General features: G+C 42.6%; 1 protein-coding gene across 1 annotated transcript in view; it reads right to left on the bottom strand.

Moving 5' to 3' along the window:
• LOC100338380 (mas-related G protein-coupled receptor member X2) overlaps window positions 1-14,040 on the bottom strand; it is a 35,807-nt gene extending 21,767 nt beyond the window's left edge. Inside the window, exon 1 of the mRNA XM_008272144.3 lies at window positions 13,932-14,040. Within this exon, the coding sequence (XP_008270366.3) occupies window positions 13,932-14,040 (109 nt within the window). The remainder of the gene's footprint in view (window positions 1-13,931) is intronic.
• Between the last annotated feature and the right edge of the window lie 480 nt (window positions 14,041-14,520).

Genomic DNA, 14,520 nt, shown 5'->3' with positions numbered 1-14,520 from the left:
GTGAGAATGATAATTTGTCTCTGGTCTCACACAGTGTGGATTCTAATCTGGAGAGACTTTTTCAGAGTCCACACTTTTGAGCAAACCATCAGACCTATGGCCACTTTGTGTCAATTACATATGGGTGAATGGGTGAAGAAAGCAGAGAAGCAGAGAAGTAATTCCCAAGTTAAATCCAAGATGGTGGGGCCGGTGCTGTGGTGCAGCGGGTGAAAGCCCTGGCCTGAAGACCGGCATCCCATTTGGGTGCCGGTTCTAGTCCCGGCTGCTCCTCTTCATATCCAGCTCTTTGCTATGACCTGAGAAAGCAGTAGAAGATGGCCCAAGTCCTTGGGCCCCTGCACCCACATGGGAGACCCAAAGAAGCTCCTGGCTCCTGGCTTCGGATCAGCGCAGCTCCATCCGTTGCAGCCATCTGGGGAGTGAACCAGCGGATGGAAGACCTCTCTGTGTTTCTACCTCTCTCTGTAACTCTGTCTTTCAAGTAAATAAAATATATATTTAAAGAAAATCCAAGATGGCAGTCAAATTCTGGATTAACATTATATATGACCTTAGTAATTTCCAGAAACAGAGAGGAAAAAAGCTAATAAAAGAAGGAGTGGCCAGCTCTGTGGCTCAGTGGGTTAAGCCATAGCCTGCAGCACTTGCATCACATATGGACACTGGTTTGGTTCCAAGACATAGAGATAGAGAAAAACTCAAGAAATAGGAAGATATAAAAAGGTATAGGGTGGGGTGGTGCTAAGGCATAGTGGGTAAAGCCACTTCCTATGGCATCAGCATCTCATATTGGGACCGGTTCAAGTCCCAGCTAAACCATGTATGATCCCTGCTAATGTACCTGGGAAAGCTGTAGAAGATGGCCCAAGTGCTTGTGTTCCTGCACTCAAGTGGGAAACAAAGAAGAAGCTCTTGCATCCTGGTTTCAGATCTGCCCAGCCCCAGCCATTGTGGCCAATTGGGAAGTGAATTTAACTCTCTGTCTCTGTTGAGTCTGCCTTTCAAATACAAATACATAAATAAATCTTTTTTAAAAAGGTACCAGTGGTACTCTCATTTGCCATGACAATTTCCATTTCATCCTTCTCTGTCCCATATGGTATCCCAAAGGGTGACTACTAGGTTCCTGATGAGTAGAATTCTTTTATTTTTGTTTCCCATGAAAGCCCTTATCTAGATACTGGCGGTCAAAAGGAGTGTACTTTCAAAAATTCTTATTACTAGCCCCTGGATACCTCACTGTCATGCCCTGTGTTAATAGGAACAACGGCTCTTCCTCCATCAGGCAACCCTCTTGTGCCTCGACAACTATGGCTACAATTTCCTTTGTAGCTCTTCCTTTCCTGGCCCTTTAAGCCTAAGGGTGGAAATAGTGCTTCACTCGTTGTTTTGTTTTGTTTGTTTGTTTGTTTGTTTTTGCCTTCAGGTGTTTCTTGATGCATTGCCACATTCCTTTAAATCTGTCCATATTTGGCTGGCACCGCGGCTCAATAGGCTAATCCTCTGCCTGCAGCGCCGGCACTCTTGGTTCTAGTCCTGGTCGGGGAGCCGGATTCTGTCCCGGTTGCTCCTCTTCCAGTCCAGCTCTCTGCTGTGGCCAGGGAGTGCAGTGGAGGATGGCCGAAGTCCTTGGGCCCTGCACCCACGTGGGAGACAAAGAGAAGCACCTGGCTCCTGGCTTCGGATCAGTGTGGTGCACCGGATGCAGTGCGCTGGCTGCAGCGGCCATTGAGGGGGTGAACCAACGGAAAAAGGAAGACCTTTCTTTCTCTCTCTCACTGTCCACTCTGCCTGTCAAAAAAAAAAATCTGTCCATATTTGTACATAGTCTCATTACATAGCACATACTAATTTTCAAGTTTGGGACATCTCTTTCCTGTTGAGAACTTTCCAAATAAAAAAATGAAAATAACATTGAGATCAACTAAACATGAAACCTGGGTTTTCATCAGTTCCGCCCTGGGAAAGATTTCCTGCATAGCACCTTCCTTCTTAAATAAATGTTAGGGAAACCATTCTTCCCACATCAGATCTTAATGGCAAGGATAAACAGAACAATATGAGGAGATGGTCACAAGGGGGAAGTATCTGGTGGATCCCAATCAGAAATCCAACATTCGAGGGCTGGCAGCACTCAGATTTCCGAAGCAATCTTCATGTCTCCTGCCTTTTCCTCAAGGAAGTTCCATGATTAACTGCTTGCAGCATCCCAAGTGGAAGCATAAGGTTTTTTTTTTTTTTAAACTTAGCACACAAACTCTAACTGTAAATAAGACAGCTCTTGGGATGTGCCTTCACCTGCCTCTATTGTTTTCCCCAGAGTTAGAGAACTGAATTCTGCTGGAGAGGAGAGTTTCTGAGACTGACACTCCACAGGACCCTTCTCTGTCCTCTCATTTGGGAAGAGCCTCCAGGAGATTCAGTGGAAATTGGTGACCACAGACTGGACACAGTCCTGGAGAGTGTCTGTGATTTCCTTTACAGAAACTGCAGGAAACTGAAAGACCAGATCCCTTTGAGACACAATCCTGCACGGAGATGTTTTTCTGCATCTGCTCCATTTCCACTCACATATTAGCCTTTCTCATCCATCCTGTCCCCTTTGGTCCATTTCTCTATAATAATTACTGTGCTGGAAACTTTGGTTGCCAAGTAGCACATTGTAAGTGCTTTAAGTAATCCCTTTAAGTAATTGCTGTTTTGAAGCCTAAGCAGTGACATCAAGCAACATAAGCCTGCATTGTGGTGCTTTGTAGAAAAAGGATAAAGTATTTTATAAGGCCATTTGAGGTTTCCCATGCCTTGACTACCATTTTTTTTTCATTTATTTTATTTTATTTTTTGACAGGCAGAGTGGACAGTGAGAGAGAGAGACAGAGAGAAAGGTCTACCTTTGCCGTTGGTTCACCCTCCAATGGCTGCCGCAGCAGGCGTGCGGCAGCCGGCGCATTCTGCTGATCTGATGGCAGGAGCCAGGTACTTATCCTGGTCTCCCATGGGGTGCAGGGCCCAAGGACTTGGACCATCCTCCACTGCACTCCCTGCCACAGCAGAGAGCTGGCCTGGAAGAGGAGAACCGGGACAGAATCCGGGGCCCCGACCGGGACTAGAACCCAGTGTGCCGGCGCCGCAAGGCAGAGGATTAGCCTAGTGAGCTGTGGCGCTGGCTTTTTTCATTTATTTTTAAAAAGCAGTAATACAGCCCGGGAGCCAAGATGGCGGAATAGTGAGGGCGCGCACCGATAGTCCGGGAAAATTTAGTTTAATAAAAGGGGAGTTATGGTAGCCTCAGAAAGAAGAACTAGGAAAATATTGCAGAGGAAACCCTTCTGGATTGAGTGGTCGTGAATCGGAGAACCTACTGGGAGAACAAGGTCGCCCACCGCGTAGAAGCCGAGCCGCGGGACCGAGCCGCGGAAGCCGAGCCGCGGGACTGAGCTGCGCAAGCCGAGCCGCGGGACCGAGCCGCTGGAACGCGAGGTGAGCCGAACCTCAATAGCCTGAGACACCGGCAGGCAAGCGGAGAGAGGAGACTAGAGGGAACGACCCCCGGGGGGGGGGCGGGAACTTCACCAGGCTAACTGGAAGAGAGGGAAAAAAAAAAAAGGTGACTGGTACGGACACGGGTTTCTCTCTCTCCGCTCACCTATCAAGGGCGAGCAAGACAAAGAGCAGGCGCCATCTTGGACATACGTCATAAGCAGAGCGACCTCAGGTCTGCACTGGCCCTGAGCCTAGCAGAAAAACCTGACTTGGGCGGGGCGAATTAACAGGAGATTAGGACCTAGTAAATTTGTGGTGCTACTGAACTGAGACTGTGAAAAAAGAGACGGTGGGGGAGAGAACTCACGGAATTCACGTGAGCACTCTCCAGAGATGCTATAATTCCGTAACTTTGGCAACCCAGTGGGAGACTGAAGGAGAATTTGAGCCCACTCTGAGGTCCGAACAGATTCCCTGTGTGGTCCTTGGGAAAGAGCTTCTGATCTCTGGCTCCTGTGGGTATATCACTTGCCTGCTAACTACCTCCAACTTCGTTCAGCTGTGCAGAATAACTTCCCTTTTGAATCAAAAAAAAAAAAAAAGAAAGAGAGAGAGAGAGGTTTACCACGCCTAACCTGGGAGTGTCACCTTTGGCACACCAAACAGAGCTCTCAGGCCACACTCATCTCAAGCCCTAAGGCTCCATCAAAAACAGACAGTCCACTTAATCTAGAGCCATAGTATAACAAGAAAAAGCACCACAGTGAAGAAACCAAATATCTCCAATATGCCAAATAACAAACGCAAAAACCAAGGTAATAAAAACAAGGAAGTCACCATGAAGCCCTCAAATGAAAAAGACACCCCAATTCAAGATTATGAGGATGATGATATAGAAGAAATGCAAGAAGCAGATCTCAAAAAATTGATAAGAACATTAAGAAGTTCTCAAAAACAAATTCTTGAACTACAGAAATCCTTAATGGACAAGATAGAAAATCTCTCTCGTGAAAATGAAATATTAAGGAGGAATCAAAATTACATGAAACAACTAGTACAACAGAAAACTGGGACAGTGACTGAAGTGAAGAATTCAATAGATCAAATGAAAAACACAATAGAGAGCCTTACAAACAGAATGGGTGAAGCAGAAGAGAGAATATCGGACTTAGAAGACAGAGAATAGGAAAGGATACAGTCAGACCAAAGAAAAGAAGAGGAAATTAGAAATCTAAAACATATTGTCGGGAATCTTCAGGATACTATTAAAAAAACCAACATCCGGGTTCTAGGAGTTCCTGAAGGCATGGAGAGGGAGAAAGGATTAGAAGGCCTTTTTAGTGAGATATTAGCAGAAAATTTCCCAGGTTTGGAGAAGGACAGAGACATCCTAGAACAGGAAGCCCACAGAACCCCTAATAAACACGACCAAAAGAGATCCTCACCACGACACGTTGTAATTAAACTCACCACAGTGAAACATAAAGAAAAGATCCTAAAATGTGCAAGAGAGAAACGTCAGATTACTCTCAGAGGATCTCCAATCAGACTCACAGCTGACTTCTCATCAGAAACTCTACAAGCTAGGAGGGAATGGCGAGATATAGCCCAGGTACTAAGAGAGAACAACTGCCAGCCCAGAATATTATATCCTGCAAAGCTCTCATTTGTGAATGAAGGTGAAATAAAGACTTTTCATAGCAAACAGAAATTGAAAGAATTTGTTGCCACTCGTCCAGCCCTGCAAAAGATGCTTAAAGATGTGTTACACACAGAAACAAAGAAACACGGTCATCAATATGAAAGAAGGTAAAGGAAGGAAACCAAGGAAGGAAACCTCACAGCAAAAGATCACAGGGAATTCAAAGCATATATTAGAACTTATCTTTGGCAAATGGCAGGGCAAAGTTACCACTTATCATTAGTCACATTGAACGTGAATGGCCTTAACTGTCCGGTTAAAAGATGCCGATTGGCTGATTGGGTTAAGGAACAAAACCCATCTATTTGCTGCTTACAAGAAACACATCTTTCCAACAAAGATCCATACAGACTGAAAGTGAAAGGCTGGAAAAAGATATACCATGCCAACAGAAATGAAAAAAGAGCAGGCGTAGCCATCTTAATTTCAGACAACATAAACTTTACCACAAAAACCGTTAAGAGAGACAAAGAGGGACACTACATAATGATTAAGGGATCAATTCAACAGGAAGATATAACAATTATCAATGTATATGCACCTAACTAGAGGGCACCGGTTTATCTAAAAGATTTGTTAACGGACTTAAAGGGAGACTTAGACCCCAATACAATAGTACTGTGGGACTTCAATACTCCACTCTCAGAAATAGACAGATCAATAGGACGGAAGATCAACAAGGATACAGTAGATTTAAACGACACTATAGCCCAAATGGATCTATCAGATATATACAGAACTTTCAATCCTACAGCTAAAGATGTTACATTCTTCTCAGCAGTACATGGAACCTTCTCTAGGACTGACCACATACTAGGCCATAAAGCAAGTCTCAGCAAATTCAAAAGAATGAGAATCATACCATGCAGCTTCTCAGACCATAAAGGAATGAAGTTGGAAATTAGCAACTCAGGAATCCCTAGAACATACGCAAACACATGGAGATTGAACAACATGCTCCTGAATGAACAATGGGTCATAGAAGAAATCAAAAGAGAAATCAAAAACTTTCAGGAAGTAAATGAGGATAACAGCACAACATACCAAAACTTATGGGACGCAGCAAAAGCAGTGTTAAGAGGAAAGTTTATATCAATAGGTGCCTACATCAAGAAATTGGAAAGGCACCAAATAGATGAGCTTTCAATTCACCTCAAGGATCTAGAAAACCTACAGCAAACCAGACCCAAATCTAGTAGGAGAAGAGAAATAAAATCAGAGAAGAAATCAACAGGATTGAATCAAGAAAAACATTCCAAAAAATCAGCCAAACGAGGAGCTGGTTTTTTGAAAAAATAAACAAAATTGACACCCCATTGGCCCAACTAACTAAAAAAAGAAGAGAAAAGACCCAAATCAATAAAATCAGAGATGAAAAAGGAAACATAACAACAGACACCACAGAAATAAAAAGAATCATCAGAAATTACTACAAGGACTTGTATGCCAGCAAACAGGGAAACCTATCAGAAATGGATAGATTCCTGGACACATGCAACCTACCTAAATTGAACCAGGAAGACATCAAAAACCTAAACAGACCCATAACTGAGACAGAAATTGAAACAATAATAAAGGCCCTCCCAACAAAGAAAAGCCCAGGACCAGATGGATTCACTGCTGAATTCTACCATACATTTAAAGAAGAACTAACTCCAATCTTCTCAAACTATTCAGAACAATCGAAGAAGAGGGAATCCTCCCAAATTCTTTCTATGAAGCCAGCATCACCTTAATTCCTAAGCCGGAAAAAGATGCAGCACTGAAAGAGAATTACAGACCAATATCCCTGATGAACATAGATGCAAAAATCCTCAATAAAATTCTCGCCAATAGAATGCAACAACACATCAGAAAGATCATCCACCCAGACCAAGTGGGATTTAACCCTGGTATGCAGGGATGGTTTAATGCGCGCAAGACAATCAATGTGATACACCACATTAACAGACTGCAGAAGAAAAACCATATGATTATCTCAATAGATGCCGAGAAAGCATTTGATAAAATACAACACCCTTTCATGATGAAAACTCTAAGCAAACTGGGTTTGGAAGGAACATTCCTCAATACAATCAAAGCAATCTATGAAAAACCCACAGCCAACACCCTATTGAATGGGGAAAAGTTGGAAGCATTTCCACTGAGATCTGGTACCAGACAGGGATGTCCACTCTCACCACTGCTATTCAATATAGTTCTGGAGGTTCTAGCCAGAGCTATTAGGCAAGAAAAAGAAATTAAAGGGATACAAATTGGGAAGGAAGAACTCAAACTATCCCTCTTTGCAGATGACATGATTCTTTATTTAGGCGACCCAAAGAACTCTACTAAGAGACTATTGGAACTCATAGAAGAGTTTGGCAAAGTAGCAGGGTATAAAATCAATGCACAAAAATCAACAGCCTTTGTATACACAGACAATGCCATGGCTGAGGAAGAACTTCTAAGATCAATCCCATTCACAATAGCTACAAAAACAATCAAATACCTTGGAGTAAACTTAACCAAGGACGTTAAAGATCTCTACGATGCAAATTACAAAACCTTAAAGAAAGAAATAGAAGAGGATACCAAGAAATGGAAAAATCTTCCATGCTCATGGATTGGAAGAATCAATATCATCAAAATGTCCATTCTCCCAAAAGCAATTTATAAATTCAATGCAATACCAATCAAGATACCGAAGACCTTCTTCTCAGATCTGGAAAAATTGGTGCTGAAATTTATATGGAGGCACAAGAGACCTCGAATAGCTAAAGCAATCTTGTACAACAAAAACAAAGCCGGAGGCATCACAATACCAGATTTCAAGACATACTACAGGGCAGTTGTAATCAAAACAGCATGGTACTGGTACAGAAACAGATGGATAGACCAATGGAACAGAATTGAAACACCAGAAATCAACCCAAACATCTACAGCCAACTTATATTTGATCAAGGATCTAAAACCAATTCCTGGAGCAAGGACAGTCTATTCAATAAATGGTGCTGGGAAAACTGGATTTCCACATGCAGAAGCATGAAGCAAGACCCCTACCTTACGCCTTACACAAAAATCCACTCAACATGGATTAAAGACCTAAATCTACGACCTGACACCATCAAGTTACTAGAGAACATTGGAGAAACCCTTCAAGATATTGGCACAGGCAAAGAGTTTCTGGAAAAGACCCGGGAGGCACAGGCAGTCAAAGCCAAAATCAACTATTGGGATTGCATCAAATTGAGAAGTTTCTGTACTGCAAAAGAAACAGTCAGGAGAGTGAAGAGACAACTGACAGAATGGGAAAAAATATTTGCAAACTATGCAACAGATAAAGGGTTAATAACCAGAATCTACAAAGAGATCAAGAAACTCCACAAAAACAAAACCAACAACCCACTTAAAGAGATGGGCCAAGGACCTCAATAGACATTTTTCAAAAGAGGAACTCCAAATGGCCAACAGGCACATGAAAAAATGTTCAAGGTCACTAGCCATCAGGGAAATGCAAATCAAAACCACAATGAGGTTTCACCTCACCCCGGTTAGAATGGCTCACATGCAGAAATCTACCAACAACAGATGCTGGCGAGGATGTGGGGCAAAAGGGACACTAACCCACTGTTGGTGGGAATGCAAACTGGTCAAGCCACTATGGAAGTCAGTCTGGAGATTCCTCAGAAACCTGAAGATAACCCTACCGTTCGACCCAGCCATCCCACTCCTTGGAATTTACCCAAAGGAATTTAAATTGGTAAACAAAAAAGCGGTCTGCACCCTAATGTTTATTGCAGCTCAATTCACAATAGCTAAGACCTGGAACCAACCTAAATGCCCATCAACGATAGACTGGATAAAGAAATTATGGGATATGTACTCTTTAGAATACTATACCGCAGTAAGAAACAACGAAATCCAGTCATTTGCAACAAAATGGAGGAATCTGGAACACATCATGCTGAGTGAAATAAGCCAGTCCCAAAGGGACAAATACCATATGTTCTCCCTGATCGGTGACAACTGACTGAACACCAAAAAGGAAACCTGTTGAAGTGAAATCGACACTATGGGAAATGGTGACTTGATCAGCATAGCCCTGACTGTTAATTAACAACTTAATACATTATCCCTCTTAGTAGTTTTTTTTTGTCTGTTCTACTTAATATGACTGGTTTAATTCTGTAATTAATACACAGTTATTCTTAAGTGTTAAAAATTAACTGAAATGTGATCCCTGTTAAACATAAGAGTGGGGATAAGAGAGGGAAGAGATGTATAATTTGGGACATGCTCAAGCTGACTTGCCCCAAATGGTAGAGTTAAAAACATACCAGGGGATTCCAATTCAATCCCATCAAGGTGGCATGTACCAATGCCATCTCACTATTCCAAGTGATCAATTTCAGTTCACAATTGATCATAATGAAAGGACTAAGAGTCAAAGGGAGCACATAAACAAGTCTAGTACCTGCTAACACTAACCGATAGAATAAATAAAGGGGAGAGTGATCCAACATGGGAAGTGAGATACTCAGCAGACTCATAGAATGGCAGATGTCCTAAATAGCACTCTGGCCTCAGAATCAGCCCTAAAGGCATTCGGAGCTGGCTGAAAAGCCCATGAGAGTATTTCAGGCATGGAAAGCCAAGACACTCTGGCAAAAGATCTCTGTGAGTGAGATCCCAGTGGAAAGAACAGGTCTTCATGAGCCGGCGCCGTGGCTCAATAGGCTAATCCTCCACCTTGCGGCGCCGGCACACCGGGTTCTAGTCCCGGTCGGGGCACCGGATTCTGTCCCGGTTGCCCCTCTTCCAGGCCAGCTCTCTGCTATGGCCAGGGAGTGCAGTGGAGGATGGCCCAGGTGCTTGGGCCCTGCACCCCATGGGAGACCAGGAAAAGCACCTGGATCCTGGCTCCTGCCATCGGATCAGCGTGGTGCGCCGGCTGCAGCGGCGGCCATTGGAGGGTGAACCAACGGCAAAGGAAGACCTTTCTCTCTGTCTCTCTCTCTCACTGTCCACTCTGCCTATCAAAAAATAAAAATAAAAAAAATAAAAAAAAAGAACAGGTCTTCAAAGTAGGAGGTACCTTTCTCTGAAGGGAGGAGAGAACCTCCACTTTGACTATGACCTTGTCTAAACAAGATAAGAATCGGAGAACTCAGAGGGCTTCCATAGCCTTGGAAACTCATGACCGGAGCATAGGGAGACTACTGATGCCATAAACAGGAGTGTCAATTTGTAAAGTCAACAACAGGAGTCACTGTGCACTTACTCCTCATGTAGGATCTCTGTCCTTAATGTGCTGTACACTGAGGCTTAATGCTATAACGAGTACTCAAACAATATATTTCACTTTGTGTTTTTATGGGGGTGCAAACTGTTGAAATCTTTCCTTAATGTATACTAAACTGATCCTCTGTAAAAAAAAAAAAAAAAAAAAAAAAAAAAAAAAAAAAAGAAATTATCAACTCCCAACTTGAATCTCAGTGGGATTAAACCTGACAATAGGTCTGATCTGATTTCATCATCATTTAAAAAAAATCATCTATTATTTTTCACTTTATGTTTCTGTGTGAGAGCAAACTGTTGAAATCCTTACTTAATGTATACTAAGCTGATCTTCTGTATATTAAGATAATCGAAAATGAATCTTGATGTGAATGGAAGGGGAGAGGGAGTGGGAAAGGGAAGGGTAGTGGGTGGGAGGGACGGTATGTGGGGGAAGCCATTGTAATCCATAAATCGTACTTTGGAAATTTATATTCATTAAATAAAAGTTTAAAAAAAAGCAGTAATACATTGCACATATGTTTTCACCCCGAATGATAGAAGAATAAATACAAGTTTTAGGTCTGTTGACTTCCAACCCCCAGAAGCCACCCCTTGCTATCCTGTTCATTCCTATTTATTGTATTATTATTAGTTCTGAATAGTAAATTTATATTTATGTTTTTAATTTATTAATATTAACAAGTGGATCAACTTACCTCACTTAAAAGTGTGCATTTTTGGAAATGCTTAGCGTATCATTCTTTCTCCTTCCACTTCATGAAGTTTGTTATTTATGTTTGTTTGGTGTAAATGTTGAATATTTTAGGTCTTATTTCCTTGATTTTTCTTCCTATGCTTCAAGCCACAGCCACATTAGGCTAGTTGTCATTTTTTAAATGTCATTACATTAGAAACCATTTCGAGTATCAGAAAAGTTCTTTAATGTGCTTGTCTTTAAGGAGAATACATAAACAACTGAATTTGGAGTAGTAATGTTGATTATCAATGTATGTATTTAAAGAAGTGGTGTATTGCAATTTCAAAAATAAACTTTAATACGAGGCAAATAAATTTAACGATCTATCTAAAAAAGGGGAGAGATATGAGAAGGTATGAGTTGTGAAAGCAAGGGATTGAGACAGAGGAGAGAGTGTTGGAGTTGAAATGAAGACAATAAGTATAGAATATGGGTTTTAAAATATTTTGTGTTATGGAAAGAAAACAAATTAGAACATGAATGGAAGGGAATTGGAAATCCTCTGAAAGGAATCTGGTGTTTCTCTCATGTACATTCTAGAATATTTTCTTAATGTTTTATTGTTGAATGTTTGTGTACAATGTGTCATGGTGAAGATCTTTTCCGGTCATGTCTATTAGCTGTTCTATGAGCTCCCTGTACTTGGATGTCCATTTCTTTCTCCAAATTGGGGAAGTTTTCTTTAATAATTTCACTAAATAAGCCTTCTAATCCAATCTCTCTTTCCATACCTTCAGGAACTCTTAAGACCTGTATGTTGGGTTATTTGATAGTGTCCCATAAATCTCCAACACTGTTTTCAGTTTTTCTACCTTTTTCTTTTTTTTTTTCTTGGTCTGACTGAAAATTTTCCAAAGGTTTGTCCTCTAGCTTGGATATTCGTTCTTCTGCCTCACCAAGCCTGTTGTTAAGGTTTTCCACTGCATTTTTAATTTGATCTATTGAATTCTTCATTTCCAATATTTTATTTTGAATTCTCTTTAAAATGTCAATTTCATGGTAAAATTTTTCACTCACATCATGTATGGATGTCTTTAATTCATGGATTTGCTTCTTATGTCTTCTGAGTAATCCTACAATTAATCTTTTGAATTTCATTTCAGGCATTTCATCAATCTCTTCATCTTCCCATTGGAATGTTGAAGTGTTTTTGTGTTCCTTTGGGCTGGTTTCTTGTCTTCCATAATCTTGTTTCTTGAATATCTGTGTTTATTTTCAGGAATTTTTGGGACTACTTTTTGGTTGTTTACTCTGATAGCTTTTATCTTTGAACTATGCTTCTGTGGCTTAGTGGAATGTTACATCTTCAGTGACTACTCAGAGGTGTGTGTCAGATGTGGCCAGGGAGCTCTGGTCAGTGCTCCAGGATGGGGTGAGTATCCAGGGTGACACCCAAGTTGGGTGTGGTAGATCTCTTGTTAATAGAAGGGGTGTATGGTCACCTCTGTTGGTTTAATTACACCCTCACATCCTCTCTTCCAAGGTGATCAATACCTGGTGTTAGCCTTCTGTGGGTGTAATTCACTTCTGTACTTCCACATAAACTGCAAAAAATGATCTGTGCAGTCCTCAGTGTGAGCCTGGAACCCTCTGTAATAACCCAACCCAGGCAATCAGGGAGCTCTGGGTATGTGGAGTCACACACAGTGCCCAGATTCACAGCTACAGCCTGCACCCTCTCATGCAGTCACAATGTTCCCACAGTTTCAGCACACAGGGCTCCTACAATCCTGGGGTACATAGGATCCACTCTGTCCCCTAGCTTGTCCTGTCAACTGAGAGGCAGAGACATTCCCAGAGCCAGCTGCCTGAGGGTGCTCCACCTAAACGATTTGAGTCCCAGAACCTGTGATATGTTGAGAGGCTGTGGTCACCTTACAGTCATACGAAGGTGCCTAGCCCCCTGTCAATCTTCCCAGCTAGATGCAAAGTCGTTGGGAAATATGGATTTTTCTCTCTAGTAAAATTCCTGGATCGCATCTGTGCACAATAGCCTGAACCCTACTTGTTTCACAACTGTGCCTTCTCTCCACCAGTTGCTGGGTGTGTACAAGAGTCTCTGCAGGGGCCGGCACTGTAGCGCAGTGGGTTAACGCCCTGGCCTGAAGCGCCGGCATCCCATATGGGCACCGGTTCTAGTCCCCGCTGCTCCACTTCCAATCCATAGCTCTGCTATGGCCTGGGAAAGCAGTGGAAGATGGCCCAAGTCCTTGGGCCCCTGCACCCACATGGGAGACCCAGAGGAAGCTCCTGGCTCCTGGCTTCAGATAGATGCAGCTCTGGCTGTTGCGGCCAACTGGGGAGTGGACCATCGAATGGAAGACCTCTCTCTCTCTGCCTCTCCTCTCTCTGTATAACTGACTTTCAAATAAATAAATAAATCTTTAAAAAAAAAGAGTCTCTGTGGCCGTTACTCGAGTCAGAATGGTTCCTTCTCCCTGCACTTTGTCAGCGGTTATGTGCACCCAAGCTGCTCCAGTTGCCTCTGATGACAAGATGGTGCCTGATCCCCGCCAGTTGCTGGGTTTGTGCCTAAGAACTGATGCAGCTGTTCCCTACTCATGTCCAAAATGCATGTGTGCTCTCTCAGCCAGCTGCTGGGTGCCATTGTGGGGAACATGCAGAGAGAGAAACATGCCCCCCTTTTTTTCTCTGGGTGATCAGGCACGCTATTTCCTTCGGGGCTCTGGGCCAGAATCATAGTGTAGTCTGCTAGCCTCTACCTCTGGCTGCATCACCAGTGGCACGGGCCATGCAGTGTGACCTCAGATTGCTCTCCAAAGCTGGCTCTTTCTGAGGCTCAGGGCTGCTGGGCTTGTATGTTGTGTTCATGCTTGTTCATGCTGTGCAGCTGCACCTTCCGCACAGCTCCATTGTGTCTCTCCTCCTTCCACAAAATCTCCACTGCAGTTTGCCCTCCAACTCTCCCCTGAGAACTCACTTTCTCTCCCCCTGCCCTTTTTAAAACTGTTTATCCTAGCCTAGAGCAGTCTGCCCTGTCCATATTCTGTCATCTTGGAATCCCTCCTCACATTCATTCTAAACGAGAGCATCACTGGGTGCTGTGTATCGCATTGACAGTTTTTTTCTTTTAGGACTTGGACTCTGTCTCTTCATTCTTTCCTAACCTGTAAGGTTTCCAATGAGAAGTCAGATGTCAACCTAATTGAAGATACTTTGAGGGTAATCTGGCATTTCTACGTTGCACATTTTAGGATATTTGCTTTATTGCTTACATTTGATAGTTTGACTAAAATATATTATGGTGAAGATTTTTTTCATGTCTATCATGAATTCTATATATTTCCTGTA

This window comes from Oryctolagus cuniculus, chromosome 1 (assembly GCF_051225735.1).
Source record: "Oryctolagus cuniculus isolate XC-2025 breed Fujian yellow rabbit chromosome 1, ASM5122573v1, whole genome shotgun sequence".
NCBI lineage: Eukaryota > Metazoa > Chordata > Mammalia > Lagomorpha > Leporidae > Oryctolagus > Oryctolagus cuniculus.
The sequence above is the reverse complement of the archived record's forward strand: the minus strand, read 5'-3'. Positions and strand labels throughout refer to the sequence as shown.